Below are 18,675 nucleotides of genomic sequence, written 5' to 3'. Positions count from 1 at the left end.
CCCTCATGGCCCGGCCGGGCGCCCCGCGCGCCCTCTCCAGGCCCAGGGCGGGGGGGGTTAGTCATTATGAATCAGGGAAAAAAAAAAAACCAAAAACCAAAAAAACTTCAAACCTCATCAAATCCTCCGTACCTCAAGCTTATAAGCCGGACTTCTGAGCAAGAGCCTCGGGGGTACTGAGGTTTTTACTGGAGCGGTTTAAAGTCTTGCGTAGGTAAGAGTGAGGGTGGTGGGGAGTGTGAGCTGGGTCTTTGGATATCTGGGTTACTCTCACAGATCTTCTCTCTCCAGAAGAAATCTTCAGAATTAAAGTACACTGGGGACGACCGTGCAAAAATTGTGGAAGGATGTCCCCGTACTGAAAGCAGGTGAAAAATTAAGCATTTAGAGGAAAAGAAATGAATTGTCAGAGGAACCAAAAAGGGCAATTCAAAGTGCCTTCACATCAGAGATTAGCGGTGAGACTAAAAGACAACCCATTTACACAATACAGATCTGAGCACAGTGTTTTACATGGAAGTTTCAAGTGGGAAAGCAGTAAGGATGCAGCCATTTAGGAACTGTGTGTTGTAGGATGATCTGGGCAAATCCCTCCTGAAATGCAGACCAAGTGCATATTACCTTGTTTTAGATAGCAACATTAGTGAGATTCTTGGCTAAACTTAAAACAGTTTCAAGATTATATTTTATTATAGAAATGTGCAACTATCCATAAAATTTCATTAGGGAGTATTTTGTATTACAATCATTGGAGGAGTCAGAGTTGTGTCCTTGCCTTCCTTCTGTCCTTGTTCATGTCTTACCAGAACCAGGCTATCATATCTTACAACTAAATTACAGTGCTGGAATAACAGTTACTTCCTTATGAAACATTAGTAAATTGTTATTTTCACAAATATAATATCAAAAGCAAGAGTAATTCTTAAAAACCTAAGTAGTTCTGGTAGTCAGAAAAGAAAACATGGAAGTTTTTGTTCTATGATGGAAATCCAAAGGCCAGTGTGCGAATTTGTTATTCAAAATATTAGACATTAAAGTGAATGGTTACATAAAAATGTTTTCCTATGATTTCAAGTGCGCAACTTTGGATAAGGTGTATTGGCAAAATACAGTGTCGCAATAATTTATAAGTAACACTGGAAGATCTTTGTGGAGAATGTACAGTCTGTGTGAGTTGTTGAAAACTCACTGTTAAAACACTGTTAAAAACCCCAGGCTATCACTTATGAAATCTGACCCACCAAAAGCTTCCTTTGCACCCACTACTGCCTGTCCATTGAGTGCCTTGAAGTCTTCTTCCAGAAGCATAAAGGAAAAATTACCCAATTTATGGTTTAGCAGACAAAATATTTTGATGTTCTGTAACAATGAATGAGAGTCTAAGATCTGTGTGAGCCCAGCTTGTGAAGAGACATATGGAAAACTCAGGAAAATTAGAGTAAGGGGTAAATAAGATAAAGCTTTTGAGAAAAAAAATGTGATCTGAGTCAAAGACTGATGGTCAGCCTTTGAATCACCTTAATGATATCCCTGTTTTAAATGAGAAGGGTGGATTTCCATAGAGTGAGTTCTTGGATAAAGGAAGAGGCAAAATCAGGCTTTTGGTATAAAGTTAAAATAATGTGCAGACACTGTTTCTGTCAAGTCCTTGTCCAACTGATTTTGGCACTATTTTGCTTTGTTCTTTCATCCCACCAACATCACTTGTACTGCTGGCAGAAGTATTCAGGACATGTTTGAACAGAGATGATGGTTTGTCACTGCAAATGTACTCAGAATATTGGTAAACAGGATGGGACTTTCGTCGCTGTGTCCCTGTCACAGGATGTGCTACAGTGCTACTCTTGGGTCTCTTAAGAAATAACAGCATTATAGGCTGAGAAAACCCTATTTGGAACTTGGCAGTTTCACATGATTCAGACCAACTTGGAGGAGATATTGCAGCTATCTGCCTATGTGCAACCTTATTTTTTTGCTTCGTTGGATTTCATAAGGGGTCAGGCTCTGTTGACTGGGTCAACAGTGCCAGGAGTAGGATCAGACATTGTGGAAATACAGACTTTGCTCCTTATAGAGGTGTAGAGAGTTGCTGAAGTTACAGACTTTCTTGTATCAGCTTTGATTGCTTTTGAATTGGTGTTGTGGAATACTTCTGTTAAATGGCTTTTGCAACCACTTCCTGCATATGGAAGGTGTGGGTTCCTAACCATGCTCACAGCATGGTCAGTCCAGCAAGCTGCTCTTACTGAAAAAAACCTCCACCTGATTTTAGGTATTGGCTCCTTGTAATTGAGTTTGCTGCCTAGGGAATCAAGTTTAGCATGAGATGACGTCTTAAACCCTGGCTGTTGGAGCTAGACTGTAGGTCTCCTTTATTTCCTTGGTTTAGACCACAGCCTAGCAGCACTTCAGCATGTTTTTAATTTAAAAAGTAACTATTGCTAGCTGAAGTGTGGTTTGTGTCCACTTTCTGTTGTCCTGCAAATGAACTATGTGGACTCCACAGGTACTCAAGTGAGTTATGGACTGGCTGTGGACCTGGAGGTGCTATGACCACGTTCCCATAGTACCGTGCCGTAGCTGTTTAACCTGCAGCCCAGCCACCTGTGTCACCAACCTGTCTTTTCTCCATCAAACCTTGAGTCTCCTTCGCACCACATGTGCCTTCAGGCTAATCTGAATGTTCATGATACTGTCTCTGAGTTTTGCTTCATTCTGGGTATCCCAAACTACCTTAAGCTCGGTTATGTGAAATCTGGCTGTAAACAGCTAAGTTGAACACATGTGTAACACAGTATAGGTTGAGTTTCTTTTCAATGTAAAGGACAGGAGGGTACAGAAGTACTCTGCTTATTTTTGGCTCTTTGGCATTACGTTCTATTTGACAGGAATTTAAAACACCAGGCAAAAGTGACAAAAAACATAGCTCACTTTCTGTAGTGCACTTGCTATATACATTCTCATGAAAAACTGAAATACAAGTTAAATACATACTTATTTTATTCCAAGCTATAGAATAAGTGTATTTAGGCAGTTTTTCAAAGTGTATTGTACACTGCATGCACAATAAATCAGTTTAATAGCTTGACTTTTTTACAGTTTGTGTTCAAAGAACTGTATGATAGGCAATGAGATCATGTTACTTATTGTCCATTTGGACCACATCCATTTTTGTCATAAAAAAATTTGGGAAATCCAAACCGATAAACGGAATGTATATTAAATGTTTTAATGTGAGCATTTGCTCCAAGAAAGAAACTTTACATGCTATGTTCAATTTTTTAAATCCTTCCCAACAGAGGATTTTAGACAATAAATTTTGAACGTGATTTCATTGCAGTATTACACTGAAGATTGGTGTAATATTTTTCAAAATTATGTCACAGTTTCCAAATACAGATTTTGGAACCTTAAGCTAGAAATCAAGGTAATATTTTAGGGCCTGCACATCTAGCTTTAAACCTGTCTTGAAAGGATGACTTGTCTGTGTTGACAAGAAGTTCTACCTGTATGAAATATCTTATAAAGATAGCTTATGACTAGCAGGTCACCATCAAATAGTAACATTAAGAATATTCAAGTCTACATTTGTCAAGACTTATGCATGCAGTTTTGTCTCTTACACATTGCTTAGATGTGTGCACTAAATGTGTTGTGCCTCAAACACCAACAACTTGAAATTACACTATGTAAATATATACATATATGATGCTGTATATGTTTAGTACCAAGTAAATATAACTAGTCAAATGATACTAGACATATATAGGACCATAGTTAAATTCCAATTAAGAAAAAAGCAAGAAAAATTATTTTTTTCCTAACAGCATTTCACAGTAGAAGGAGGCAGTCCTTTCTCACTGAATTTTTCCCCCTCAGGATTTGTAAACATCATAGCTCGTATTCTATCAGTACAATAATTGAGTATTTTATTCATAATGGTAAGTAGCTAACCAACATGAATAAAGTTGTCATAACACGGTAGCACTTTCAGACAAAACAGGTATTTATTAAAAGAAACATTTATAAATATTTTGTCTTGCATTTTAAACTACATTTTCATAAATAACAATATTTAAAAGTGCTGAATATGGTAGGATAGTCAGCAATGCCACTGTAAACAGATTTGTTTTTCCACTTTGCGGATTTTTGTTTTAGATCTCATTTTGTCAAACACTACAACAGTTAAAATATTTGCATAGGGAATAGAGAATAGCCCTTTTAATCATCTCCTGAATTCTATATAAATTACAAAACCAAATCAGTTTAAGAAACAGTTTGTTAAATTGTTCATATATATATCCAAAAAAAGCACACAGGTTTCAAGTAAAAAGAATGACTAAAAAATTCCCCAAACCTGCTATCTGAAGCATGTTCAGTAAATTAAGAAAATGAGAGGTAGTAAAACAAAGGGAAAAAAATAAGCCCCAGAAGATAAACTAAGACCTGCATGCTCTCAGTTACGGTGCCACAGCAGACCTGCCTCGGCAGCAGCAGCTCCCACCAAAGCTGGCACCAGAGGCTGCCCGCAGGGAGTAACTGAGGGCTTGGAGCCAACTGTGCTCAGGCCAGATTCCACTCGAGGACACAACTGCCAGACCTTGCAGGCCAATCGAAAGCGATGGGCTCATGCCATGTTTAGTCCTACATAAGTGAGAAGAACCTTGCCTCTTAAGTCTTAGTATGGTTGTCAGTATTAAATATATATATATACATATACACACAAACATATATATATATATATATTTAACAAGTTTTCAGAGCAATTTCTTGGTGTATCTTTAGCAGTTTATGAGGGATGCTAACACTCATTTTGCTTGTGTATGGTAGGTATGAAGATGGGTTTTTTTAAGTTCCAAGTCACTGTCTCTTTAAACATCAAAATGTGTCCCGAAACTGGACATTCTTTGATAAAAAGGCCAAGCAAACACCTATTAAAAACACCATGGCAGCCTGGTGATGGGAGTACTGTGCTGCCTTAGCTATGATATAAGGGCTCAGTACAGGAATCTTTACCCAGGAAAGATACCCCTTGTGTTTCTCTAGGCATTTTGCTTGGGTAAGATCTGTGGGTTTAGAAGCCCTTGAAGTTTGGTTTATATTACTCTCCAAACCCCTTGTTTTCAAGGAGTTGTTCAAAATCAATGAGGCTAGAAGCTAAGTCTTCTTTAACCTGCCACCTCGTAAAACATTACTTCATTTAAAAACATTTTTTACCGGATTTAGCTTTCAAAAAAAAATATCTTACAGAACAGATGCAGTTCATCAAAATGTTCTAAAATGCTCTAAAATGCTACATGTAGGCAATCTTTTATTAAATTTCTTTATTCAAAAAACTAAATTATCAAGCTTTTTGTGTTGTTTCTTGTTTGTTTTTTTTTTTTTTCTGAAGTACATAACATTATACAACAGTGTTAGAACTGGATAGCCAGTCTTTAATAAATCAATTACAGTATCTGACATCTGAAATGTACATTGAAAATCTTTGTTCTTTTAACAATTAAACAATATCAGCGCATAGATTGTGTCACCCAGAAATGGATCCCTTTAAGTGATTTGTGCTTTTTTTTTCTCCTTTTATTTTTCTTTGACATTGCAAACTCTGTAATGAAAATGCCACAGTTTTGGCAGTGAACAACCAAAGGAATCCTCCGCTTGATTTATTTTAAATAAACAGTGATAAATAGCTCTTTTTCTCTGTACAGAAATATTGGCTTCAAAAAGTCAGTGTATTGTACTCAGTAGAGCATGTAGAGTAATGCTACACCTTAAAAATTGGCTTTTTAGTTAGTGATGTTAAAAAATGCAAGCCTCTTTCTGGTTTGCTGTAATTGTTTCTATGTACCATAGGACTGTATTGCACAAAAAAAAGTTTTTAAATACAGCTATAATTTATGTTATTGGATTAAATATTGCAACAACTAAGTGGTAAGTGAAGCAGTTTTACCTTGCACATGCAGTGTGAGGATACACAAGGAGACTGTTCATAAAACTACAAATACATCATTGCAATCTTGACTGCAGTAGGGTGAAAGGAGTGTGAAACAAATGTATTTTGGCAAATCCATTGATCCCCTCCCACACCATCTTGAGCAAGGAGGACCTTGGTAAAAATGTAGACAGAGACCATAATATGTATTTTTTTTCTTCACAGTAGCCTGAGTAGTGCTAAACTGTAGTTCTCCAGGAACCCAGCTCCAGATGTTATTAAACTAATTTTCTTCCATCCCACCCACCAAAAAAAAAAAGGCAAGTTATTTTGTTTGAAAATTAAAACTAAGTTTCAGAAGTAGAGCCTGTAATACTTTCAACAAGAGACTTATAAATCTGAGAGTTCAAAAACCTTGGAAAAGAGTCTCTGTGCATCAAGGTGTATATCTGGAGCTGGGCATCTTCATACATGTGAGGGCTGGGATCCAACAAGTTTCTGTTGATCACTTCTCTCACCCGGGAATCAAGACTAACCTGAAGAAGATGAGCACAGAATAATAAAACAATAACATTGGAAAAGCTGTAATATGTCTCTTTATTTCTCAGGGCTCCATTGAACATGCTGAGTTTATCAGTTACTCAAGTAATGCTCTGTGCTTCTTTCAGAACCATCACACAATTACTGGGTAATGCACTGAGACCATCATCTCTATTTCAGTTTTGACTTGGTCTTTGCATCCCTCTTAAGATCTGTGCAATGAAATGCAGCTGTATAGCAGATTAAACTGCAGTTTTCCAAAATATATAGTTTTACCTTAAAAAATAATTTGTATGCATTTAAAAATGTTTCTCTGAAATGAATGTTGAATTACCCACATTCAGAGAGCTGCAGGGTTTTTTTCTGAGCATTTGTGGTTAAAATTTTTGAAGATTTCTATTTATCATTCTTATCTGGCTGCCCTAAAGATTTTTTTTCTGTTTCTTTTTCAGGCACTACATTTGCTCCTTACAAATTACACAGGGATTTTTATCATTTTTATTGTGTTAATCTCCCCATTATTATTAACTATTCCAGATTTTTTCTTCTTGTCAGAACTCTTTAACATCCGGTAATTCATACTTTCAGGAGATCATATATCCATATTGAAGTCGTTAGCAAGTTTCAGTTTTAGCTTCTCATTTACTTACCATTTGTGATGAACTCCTGTGCCTAGGCAGGCAGAAAAGGGCATATTATGCTTGGGATGAATGCCCTGATGATTTTAGAATATCCTTTAGAAAACTGAGTGAATGTACAGTTTATCCACAAAATGCTATAAAACCTACTAAATTAATGCATTCTGAATTAAATGAAATGGCAGCAGCAGCAAGGACCACTGGGACCAGCAAAGGTTTACTCAGCTAAGAAGAAAAGGGCTAAAATCCTGAGTAGATAAATGCCAAGAAGAGATCAGTTGAGATACTGTGATTTACACCAAGTCGCAATCTGACCCTACTGCTCTGCAACTGTACAAAGATATTCATACTGTCTGAAGGGTTGACTTCAACCCTGGAAAGCTCCATGTATTAAGATACCTTGATACATGAAGGATGGTAACCAAGATGAAAACAGAATATGTTTGGATGTGTGAGCCTGTGCTTTCATACACGGTGAAGCACAGTCTTTGAAAAATGCTGGTGTGGTGTGCTATAGTATGGTACGGCACTGAGAAGTAAATATACATTTTCATTCTGTCTTCAGTACCAGCAGTAGCATCTGACATTGTTGGTTTGTTGGCGTACTGGAGCACGCTACTGACAGAGCAGACAAGCTTTCTCCTCTAATATTTGCTCTCACTTGGTTATCAGTCACACAGCACAATTATGAGAGACCAGTGGTGCTGCTCAGCCAGTGAGTGTGGGCAGGAGTACAGTACTTATGGTAGTTTTGCGTGGCAGTGTTGCAACCATGTGCCTTCAGAATGTGTTTGAATAGATTTCAAGCCCAGACCATTGCATTTCTACAGCACAGAAAGGACACTAAGATTTAAGCAATTCGCCCCCTGACACCCAGGCGCACACATTTATATCAACAAAAACAGTTTGTGCGGCTAATTGGTTCTTCAATATCAAACATAATAGCTGGGATAAAAAACCCCTCAAATTTGGCAGGATAGTGGGGTTTTGAGCCACTGAGCATAATAAAAGTAAATTGCACTCAGAGAATGCAAAAACCAAAATTAATTATGGAACTGTTAATTTGCATTGTATTTTTTCAGTGACTCACTAAAGCCAGATGGCAAAACTAGTTGTGATTACTAAAGGTATTTTTTTGCTAAACAGATGAATACCAAGTATCTGTTTAGGACACTAAGACCTTCTGCCTCAATAACTTCTTTACTGTACCAGTCACGCTAAATATATCAGCTCTTCTGCCAAAAGGTAACATCTGGAAAGGGATGCCTGGACGAACAAGAATTTTTCAGTTCCCATGATGTTCTAATGCATTGCAAACAGTTATTTTTTGCCTCCTAAGATTTCCAGTATGGGCAGGAGCAACTGGATTGATGAGATTTGTATGCATCCAGTGCACCAAGTTTGTGAGTAGCTTTGTTAAACTCTAAGTCAAACAATGCTTGGTTAATGTTTGAATTTTAAATGCTGACTGGTCTTAACTTAAAAAGGCAATTAAGCATTCATCACATACCTATCTGGTAAAAACATAGAAGAATATTAGAGGAAAAACTTATTATTAGCTTGCTGTATTGGCAATTGTATTTCACTCGAAAGCAAAAGTAGATACTATGGCACAAGAGAAGATAATGGAGCTATAATTCACTTTGGGCTTCATTCATATGAATGAAGTTAAAAATTATTACTGAATGTAGTGGAAAAGTAAAATGTAGGAAGGAAGTTCCACAGTGAGCATAAATTAGCATAATGCCATTGAGTAGAAATTCAAATGCAATGCACAAAGACAAGGCAAAGAAAAGTACATGATGTGGTCTAAGAAAAACTATAGTGCTTATATATTTATGTATGTCTTTGTATTACAAAACATGGTTTGATAGGGATGCCTTTTCTTTACTAGAGATGAAGATAATTTTAAAATTTGTCTATTTCAGTTAAATGGTTGAATAAAATCTTATAAAATTCCCTAAATATTATGCCTTTCATTAGAGAAAATATGTCAGCTTCACTCTTGGACTCTCACATAGGAATAACCACCAGAAATTCAGATTTTCTCCCAGACAATTGTAGCAGCAGATAAATCTATAAAGATTCTGATTTAAATTCCTTCAGTTTGGTGCTTTTTCTCCAGAAATCTATTTGCATTTGCATTACTTATTTCCTCTCTCTGTCAGACATGTAGCATTACTAAAGGGGCAAACCTATTTCTCAGCTTTCTCTTACTGGAGTTTCTTGAGCCTTATAGAGAACTTGGATGTGTTGTGGCTGGTAATGCTAAATTGCCCAGTGCCTGCATCTCTACTGTTTCTGTCCCTTCCTTTCCTGATTTAATGTTCATACTAGGACTTTCATCTGACAGACTTTCAGACCCTCACCAGGCAGTCCAGTGTATAACATTTCTGCTCTGGGATAACAGAAAATGCAAATGTAACATTTACAGCTTTACCTCTTTTGGTGATAGTATAGAAATGTAATCTTCATATATAAGTCTTGCTTTTTCTTCAATAACTTTCTTGTTCTGTTCCTTCTTTAGATCTTCACATGCAAGCCAGAAAAGCAGGTTCTCCTCACTATACTCCGTTCTAAGAAACTCTCTGAAAAGGTTCCTCCCAGCTGGTGTTTTCATCATCTTGTCAAAATTCTGAGCCCAAGACAAAATTTCATCTGCAGTAGGGTTTTGGCTGCAAAAGAAAATATCATTACAAATATGCTTCTATTTTTGTAACAGTGTTTTCATATATTCCTCCAAAAATTCTCCTTTCAACTGCACTTTAGTCCAAGGTGAAACCTGGAAGCAAAAAATCTTCAGCAATAACGGGAATTTTGTTTGCTCTTCACTTGTGCATTCATTATCTCAATAGACCACTAAATGTGTTTAATATTATAAGACATGCACTTGACTTTTTATGAGTTTTCTACTGGTGTTCTTAGCCATGTGGCTCAAAGACAAAATGCTACAACAGCACTGAATTCCTGCCTCTGCAGTTAAAGGAGATTCCAGGAAGCTGGAAACAGACTCTCTTTTGTGAAGAGTTTAGATGACACCTGGTGTCCCTGCCTGCCTCTGATGGTGACTATACACGATTTGGTTTAGGAGGAATAAGAAAAACAAAAAGCTCTTGGCAGCCAAAAGCATACTAATGAGGCCAAAGAAAGTAGTAATTCAGAGAGATTTTAAATTAGCATATTTCTCTGTGCTTGTACATAAGGGTTGCTAAGCTTCCCTCTGTCTCATGCTATTGACCTGAATGATGATCTTTTGGCATGAGATGTGATAGACTTTGCTGGCAAAACAGGAAAGAAAAGAAATGGGGAAAACTCCTTATTTCCATTTCCTGAAGGAAACTATTTCCTGGCTTTTACTAGTGGATGCACTGGGTAAGTGATCAGAAGACTTACTGGCATCCATTAACGTACCAATGAACAGCTTAAGAAAGTAATACTCCAGATTACTTAACAACAGTTTAATATAGTTTCAAACTTAATTTTGAGCACTCGCCCTCTCCGTCCTGATCCAACACAAGAGCTTTACTAGCTGTTGTCATTACTGTCTGTGTTATCATGATGTAGAGTGACATTTGTCTACATAATTTCTCTTCAAGTCAATTTATCAACTTCTTACTCTATACAGCAAGGTAGACTGGATGATGGGAAGCTATTTGTGATAAATCACAAATTGTTTAACTGTAAAGTAATTATAAACTGAATGAAAAAGGTTAAACACAGATTTTAAGGTGAACAGTCCTCTCAGGACTTTGCACTCTGCTGAGGAGAGTGCAAACAACCTGCTGAGCTGAATGGGGCTGACAAACAACCTGGGCTCCCTTATTGTCTGTTGGGAAGCTCTTCACTATTGTATTTTGTAGAAATTTACGATATTGTCTTCTCACAAAAGATGATGATTAGCAATAAAGGCAATGAGTTGTTTGGGGTTTTTGTGTCATCGTATATGTCCTTTAAAGTTTGAATTTTCTTCTTATGTGATTAGAGAACTCAGGGCCCCTGACAGATTACCATTTTTCCCCACACAATAAATAGGGGCCCAAGCTTTAGACAGAAGTAGAAGCTCAGACTTTGTGTGTTTAACCTAGTTTGCAAAGTATGTAGGTTTTTTTAAAATTCCAGTGAAACCATAGTTCAAGATGCTTTATGATTAGGTAGCCACATTAAAAATCTGCTCAGGAAGTACACTTGTGACTATTATTTTTTCTTCTTGTCTGGAGAGACAGGAAAAAGTGCTCTCACAGGCAGCAGAGGCTTCTTACAGAAACCTACATATGGAACTGTCTATGCATCTTCCATTTCTCCCCATGGTTCTTCCCTACAAATAAGAAACTGTAAACAAGCCTGACTTGTGAATGTCTCCACTGTCATTTCATTGTCAGGACAGATTTTGCTTCCTTTTGTACAGAATTTTTTGGAGGACATTCCCAAAGAATTAAACCCAAGACAATTCTTGATATTAGTTAAGGACAAAACACTTATTAGATAACAGTTTGACCAACTTACCATTCTTCTATGACCTGGATACTCTCCAGTTTGGTCGTATGTGTTGGCCTTCCTGCATTGTCTCCTCTATCTTCATTCCTAACAGTGAGGCTGCAATGTAGTACAACACTTTATTTTGTCTAGAGAAAGTTAATTTAAAACAATGACTACAGTAATGCAAGCTTTTAAAAGATATAGACCTATATAGGGTATCATTTTTAACTCTTCTGTCTAAAATTTTGGAGAAAAGTTTTTATAATTACTTTTCCCCTGAACTATGATGAATATTAATTTACAGTTGCTATTAGCACATGCAGTGTTTTAGAAACTCACAGTTTATCCACTGAAAGATGGGCAAATACTTAGAGGTCACTTTTGGAGTGATTTCACTTAGTTAACTGAGAATACTGGCAACAGTGTGAGTAGGGGGGATATGAATATCTGAACTGGATATTGATGGGGTTTTGATGCCCCACCAGTTCTGGATAGTTTTTCAGGCTTTATGAATGTTCCTTTTTCTCTCTCCAAGACAGAGTGGCAGTAGATGGCTCAGATACAGAACTTAGCATGTGGCAGCTCCTTATGATTTCCTCTTCTGACCTAAATTTGTTTTCCATTCCAAAAAGTAAAACATACTGGCCTCTGAGCAGAAAGGCATCCATTACCCTCATATTACCACAAGCAAGGAAAAGAAAGGATTCCTTTATGCAAGGATGTTTTTAATGGTTTTTTGCTTCTTTTTAGAACTGCTAACTAGAATCACTTATTTTTTTGCAAATATCTTTTAAATCAGATTTGCTGTAGTGGTAAAGACTTCCTCTGTGTGTGTTCTCTGTGAATCTTCTGGAATAGGGTATTGCCAGCAAACCCACAATTCCTGATAACTACTGAAATAAAGTATATTTTGAGTGACATAGATATTCATGTGGAAACCTGGTTCTGATAATTAAGCTTAAGAAGTGGAATGTAGTAAGGAGATGGAAATTTCCTTTCATCAGGTGTTCCCTATGTGTCCGGTTGAGAGAAAACAAGCAACCAAGCAAAAAATCCCCCTTCTAATCTCCAGAGCTCATATTTTGAATATTAAGTATTCACCATAAAATGATGGTCTCAGTCACTCTAAGTGTTGCTACAAAAATATGTTTTTAGCATAAAGCTTCTCCCTCCCCCACTAATCTAAATAACTCCTGCTCAGCTCTAAGAAGAAATTCCAGCTCTGAGACATCTTTAGTGCAAATAATCTTCCTTTATAGGTTCTTTGCATTTATGAGTGTCTTCAACATTTTTTTCAAGCATTTGGCAGAGCTAATAGGTATTCTCAAATACTCTTCTGAAAACTGGAAGTTTAAGCTCCCAGGTAAAGCAGAGCACATATTAAGACTTAAACATTACAGAGACGTACACTTGCAAATGAAGCTCTTTGATACTGGTTGCTCCTTCACTTACCTGCCAAGACCTTAGTTCAGGCCCTTGGTCCTGCTTCCCCTGTTACAGCGTAGGAATGCAGCTCCAGTGCTGCTAAGGTTGTTAGGGTGTCATCAACTGCTGCAGGAGAAACAACACATCCTGAACTCTGGGGTTGGCAGGTAAAAAGCCTTTCTGTCTCCTCTGACCTTTCTGTTGTTCATCAGTCTACAGAGGGAGCACCCAGGAAAGACAGAAAGGAGTTCCATATACAGGAGGAGAAAAAAAAAAAAGGACCATCCACTTTCTTTCTGTCTTGTAATCTTTAAGTCCACACATGTAACTGCTTAGAGTCACCTTGCATCTGACCAGAGCACAAAGTTGGAGTGAGGGAGAAGCAGGGAAGGCACAAAGGTCTCTCTCCCTCCCTCCCTCCCTCCCTCCTTCCCTCCTTTGCAGTCCATAGGTAGAGCAGCATTTGTCTTCTCTGCTGGGTGCAGAAAGCAGAGTGTCCTTTGGTTCCATGGAGGAATAGCACCATGGAGGGAGGAAACAGCTTGTGTAGGTTGCGAATGCAATAGAGTGTTCATTTGAGTCTGCCTAAAAGAGAATGAAGCTGCCTGTTTTCCTTCCTCCATCACATGAACAGCAACTAAGCTGTGCTGAGATAATTTACTTGTCAGCCACTAGACATTCAAGGTTTGGATGCAGAGTCTTACTGGAAGTAGAAAGTGACTCATCTGAGAGCAGTTAGTATACACTACTAATTTAATTTGTTGTCTAGGATCAAATACTGTTTGCTTTGCTCATGCAAAATCTCTGCTAGACTTGGGAAAACCATCATGGGTTGATGAAGGGGAAACAATGATAGTGAAGTAGTGAGTGGTGAAAAAGAGAAAGAGGAATAGGAGCAAGAAGGCCATGTTGACTTCATTGCAATGTTTGTTTGTCAAAGGAATAACTAATAGAGAGTATGCACTTTTATTTTCTTAAAAAACCCCCCAAACAACAACAAAAAAACCCAATAGTTCAGATTGTGGGCCTGGAACATAGTATGCAATTTTATGGTATGTATACCATAGTGACAATGCAAGGTACACACTTGGCCCTGATTCCTTCATCTCACCATTCATAACTGGAGTTTAATGGCTGAAGTTAGTCAGGGCTGCAAAACAGAGAACACTCCAAAGGCAGAAGTCTCACACTGGGTTGGAACATGTTTGGGTATTGCATTTAAAACGGTGATACTTTTGTAATACATCTTGGCCTATATTCTGCATTATGTTTCCTGTGACGAAACTAGCACTAAATTTCGACTTTCATTTATCTACATCTGTCAAGGCTAGAGTTCCATCAGATATGTTACTTCTAATATGTTTTTCCTGTAAATGAAACCATCATTTTTATACTCAAGTACACTCAATTCAGGTATGTTTGTTTTCACTCAAGAAATTGGTTTATGATCTCTTAGAAAAATAATTAAATATTTAAGCATTTTTTACTGCAAAGCTAGCTTGAAAGCAGCCTTTAAGTAACTGATCACAATAAGAGATTGTTACCTTTTAACTTGATATGAAAACACTGCGCTGCTCTTTGCTATGTTGCTATATTCAGCTGGAAACACCATATCTGTTCATGTTTCTCTATGGAATTCAAGCAGTCTGCAGCAGCAAAGGTGTTCTGCATACCTGAGCTGATGTCCTTGATACATTAATCCATCATTGAAGCTAGCTGTTTGTGTCAGAAGGATTTTACTGTATAGTGTAATACTAAACAGACTAAAAGTAACAGGCTAAAGATTAAGAATATTATATTAGTTAAGGATTTAAGAAAAGGAAATTGCTGATACACCTTACCAAAAAGTACTTAAATGAAAGAGAGGTGCACTAGAGAGACATCTGATGCAAATGAACATCTTTGGTTTTATTAACATCTTTGGTATTATTTATTAATAGGAAAACACCGATCAGATATCTTTAAAATTTAGAGATGCAAATTACCCATGATAAAAGCACAACAAAACTACTAATGCCTTAAAAAAGGAGAGTTTGGGATGTCTAAAGGCAGAGTTTAAATAGAAAGTACTAGTATGAGTTTGTTCTCTCTTTGTATGGAAGGTTTGTTCTGCCCACTTCTCTGTTGATTTTATTGCTCTGGAGAGTACAGTAAAAATTACCTCAGTGGCCTGAGCTTGATGTACCTTTCAAATATATCTTGGGTTCCTGACTGCTACAAAACCAATAAGTTTCTTGAATGACTGCAACAGTATTATTATGAGTAATTTCTGCTTGGAGGGAAGGTATTTCTATTTTGAACTTCACATGATTTATAAATAAAAAAGTTTATGATCAGGGACTACTTGAAGAAGTATACATATTGAAAAAATGACCACAAATAAGGGTAAGTCTGTCCAGGTTTCTAGCTGATGTGTTTTTGGGGATACTGCTGCGATTTAGAAAACTGATATTTATTTATTTATTTAGCTGTTAATACTTGGCTGTTAATATTCAAGCTAAGCAATTAAGTAATTATTCTCTTGAATAATTACATAGCTAAATCTATGTTGAAGAACCCTATTGCATGAGAAGATAAAGCCAAGTTAATTGCACAGAATCATCAAGAATTGAACTAATTTAAGAGCAAATATCTCACTGACTCTTCCTCCAGATGTTTCTAGCTGATGGTTTAGCCTTTTTGTAAGTTGCATCCCTGTTGCTGCACTTACCTTCTACTGCCTTTAAGAAGATGAAGGTAATTTAGAGTTTGTACTTGATCTTTCATTCTCTGTATATCCAGTAAATAAATGGTATTTAATTGGTTCCCAAGAGTCACTTTCTCATGTATCAGTAGCCTAAATCTGGTAAATCAGTGAAATTACTGTTTCATTATGGCAAGAAAACCATGCCATTGTGAGAGGTGCCAAGATTAATATTCTGCCCCTGCATGGCTGACCAGGTATTATTTGTTCAGGTATCTTCTGTTATGTGCCTCATGTGCAATATATCCTCACAGTATTTTGTGATTATGTCTGGCAGTGAAGATAATTAAAACTATTAAACCTCTTGCCTTAATGCTGTTTTTTTGTACTGCCATGCAGATAAGGAGTTGAAATCAAACAGGGACACTGTGAATGGCTATTGGGTTGGCTGTTTAGGAGAACTGTGCTCAGTTTCTATTTTTTGGCTGAAATTTGTAGCTTGCTGGGCAGTGACTGTGCTTTAGGCTGGACATGCTTATGTCACACAATAGGGTCATGAGCCCTCAAGCCACAAATGTAACAGAAAAATCTTCTTTATTCTAGGCCAAAGGTCACATTAAGTCAATTGTCCATACATAATCTGAAGGCCCAATTTTGTTTTCACATGAAAATCAATATACAGATAAAATTCTGGGGATAACAGATGTGCTGACAGGTTTCCTTCACTGATCGACCCTTTGAAAGACTATATCTCACTGGCACTGCACTTCACCCCATGCTACCCCTAGAATTTTTTATTATCATCAGATCAAGAGACATAATATTTTTTGCTTTCTAAAAAAACCCCAACAACTCTCTCCCCACAAAAGACCTCAATATATCAAGATTTAAATATGATTTTAAAATTACAGTGGGAGATGATGTAAAATGGCCATTCCCCAAAAGTCTTGAAAAATGCAATTTACCAAATAGATTCAGATAGGAAATATCTTTTCTCTTCTGATTGGAATAGGAAAGGCCTTTAAACAAACAAATTACTGCACATGAAGACAAGAACATATGTTTAGTGCATTTTCCTGAAATGAGGGGAAGGTGGTTTTGAAAACTCTTCGTGTTGGTGCCCATCTTTGTCTCAATCTTTTGCCAGCTGGGTAAATACCTTCACTCTTCAATTCAAAATGGGTGTGCTCCTGCTGATCTCCCTGCTCTCTGATTCCTTTCCTTTTATTACAAGTGTTTAGCTTAAATCATGCCATATGAACAAATATTTTTTTCTGGTTTTATTTCAGATGCAAAAAACCTGCATGCTAGTATCTTTTTAATTTTTAATTGCAGTTCAACCTGATCAAACTGTCTTCAATACTGCGGTTCAAGAGTCAATCACCGAAAAATCAATTGTTCACACAATTGTATTCAGAAGCTCACTCCTAAATGCTGAGGTATGCTCTGTTAGATGTCAGAGATAGATGTGGTCCCAATATCCCATATACTGTGTGATAATGGAAAAGACAACTATACTGAGATTCTTCAATTTCTTTTATGAAACCTGATTTAACTTATGACTCAAAATCATTTCATTACCTCATTTTTTTCTGACACCTGGAATATTTAAGCTTGATGTCACTGAATACTAGTCAAGACTGTGTTTGTTTATGTACAGAGGAGAATGATGATTTTGCTACATTTGCACAGCAATAATAATGAAAAATAATGCAATATTATTGTGACCCATTCATAAGGAACAGTACAGCTATGTTAATCTCAAATCACTGTCTTCTATCTCCCTTTTAATGTCACAAAAATAGGATGAGAACGAAATGTTACATGAACAATATTATCCAATGATAGCTCTTTTTTCAAAGCTGAGGTAAAGGGTAAAAAACTTGTTTCTATTAAAGTTAAGGAAAGAATTCACTTTTTTGTTACAATAAGTGAATAATATCCAGAATCATTATTCTGAGAAAAACTAGATCTAGAATTATTATTTTTATGAAGAAGCAATACCATGTACTAGACATTTTCATAGGCTCAGATAAACTTGCATTATATCCTTCAAGTCACTGGCTGTGTCAGAGAGAAAGGGAACCCATCTCTTATCTGACCTTGAGTTTATAAGAATGTTTATAAGTTTGAGTTTATAAGTCTGGAAGAAGAGCAAGAAAGACTAAAGCTCTACAACTCTTCCAACAACACCAGTATGTTCAAAATGTCAGCCAAATTTGTGGCAATAAATGAATTTGGGAGTGGAGGCTTACATGGATGTCTGGAGGTCTGCAAGGCAAACATAAGTGATGTGTAGTAAATTTGTTATTCCCATATGTCTGCCTTGGTAGTCTGTGAGAGACTTTGAAGGGAAATGGTAGTCAAAAGCCTATGGAATAATTTGCTTAGACTGATCAGAATATGGTCTTAAGTCAGTCAGCAGAACATAATAATTTTTTTTACAAATAAGAAACAGATCAAAAAAAAGTGAAGTTTTTTTTGTCATTAGTGTCAATCCCAGTTCTTTAACAAGACAATGATTTACAGCTCTTCACTGAATTCAATAAAGAAATGTAGGATGTAAAATTTTATATTGAAACAAGTTAGAAATTTAATGGAAAATAGCTACATCCTACTCTGAGTAAAAAATTACTTGTCTTGTGCTTAAAACTAAATAATGAGATTGTGTTTAGCAGACTGACATAGGAAAGCAGTCTGTTGAGGCAAAGCCAACAATTACCATAAGGCTATAATCAGCCCACTTGGCATTGTCCACTGAAACTATAAACTCCTTTCAAAAAGTCCAGGTACCTGTGGTGCTGAGTCTTTTGAGTGCCAGAGTTACATTTGCCTTAGGTGATAAGATGGTGCAAGAGGCAAGTATGATCCAAATTGTTTTTAAAAGAAAAAAGCAATCCAGCTTAGACTCCAGCTTGAATTTATAAACTTGACATCTGCTTCTGTGAGTCTTCCCTCATGTAACTAAAACCCCAAACATTTTG

At 36.8% G+C, this 18,675-nt stretch overlaps 1 protein-coding gene and 1 long non-coding RNA gene across 5 annotated transcripts in view; one reads left to right on the top strand and one right to left on the bottom strand.

The window, feature by feature from the left end:
- The first annotated feature begins 13 nt into the window (after positions 1 to 13).
- On the top strand, positions 14 to 9,745 carry LOC115947793. The gene is made up of 3 exons (XR_004081656.1): positions 14 to 214; positions 292 to 368; positions 9,635 to 9,745. It is a non-coding gene; the product is annotated as an uncharacterized LOC115947793 (long non-coding RNA).
- The window catches only part of RGS17 (regulator of G protein signaling 17), a 69,875-nt gene continuing 55,108 nt past the window's right edge, over positions 3,909 to 18,675 (bottom strand). For 3 of the 4 annotated variants that reach the window (XM_031056251.1, XM_005420119.2, XM_031056252.1), the window contains 3 exons: positions 11,611 to 11,700; positions 9,548 to 9,782; positions 3,909 to 6,465 (listed from right to left, as the gene is read on the bottom strand). In XM_031056251.1, coding sequence (XP_030912111.1) covers positions 6,277 to 6,465; positions 9,548 to 9,782; positions 11,611 to 11,700 — 514 coding nt within the window. In that variant the 3' untranslated portion in view covers positions 3,909 to 6,276. The remainder of the gene's footprint in view (positions 6,466 to 9,547; positions 9,783 to 11,610; positions 11,701 to 18,675) is intronic. The other variant, XM_031056253.1, reaches the window with a different exon arrangement.

Source organism: Geospiza fortis, unplaced genomic scaffold (assembly GCF_000277835.1).
Source record: "Geospiza fortis unplaced genomic scaffold, GeoFor_1.0 scaffold162, whole genome shotgun sequence".
NCBI lineage: Eukaryota > Metazoa > Chordata > Aves > Passeriformes > Thraupidae > Geospiza > Geospiza fortis.
This window is presented reverse-complemented; position numbering and strand designations above follow the sequence as displayed.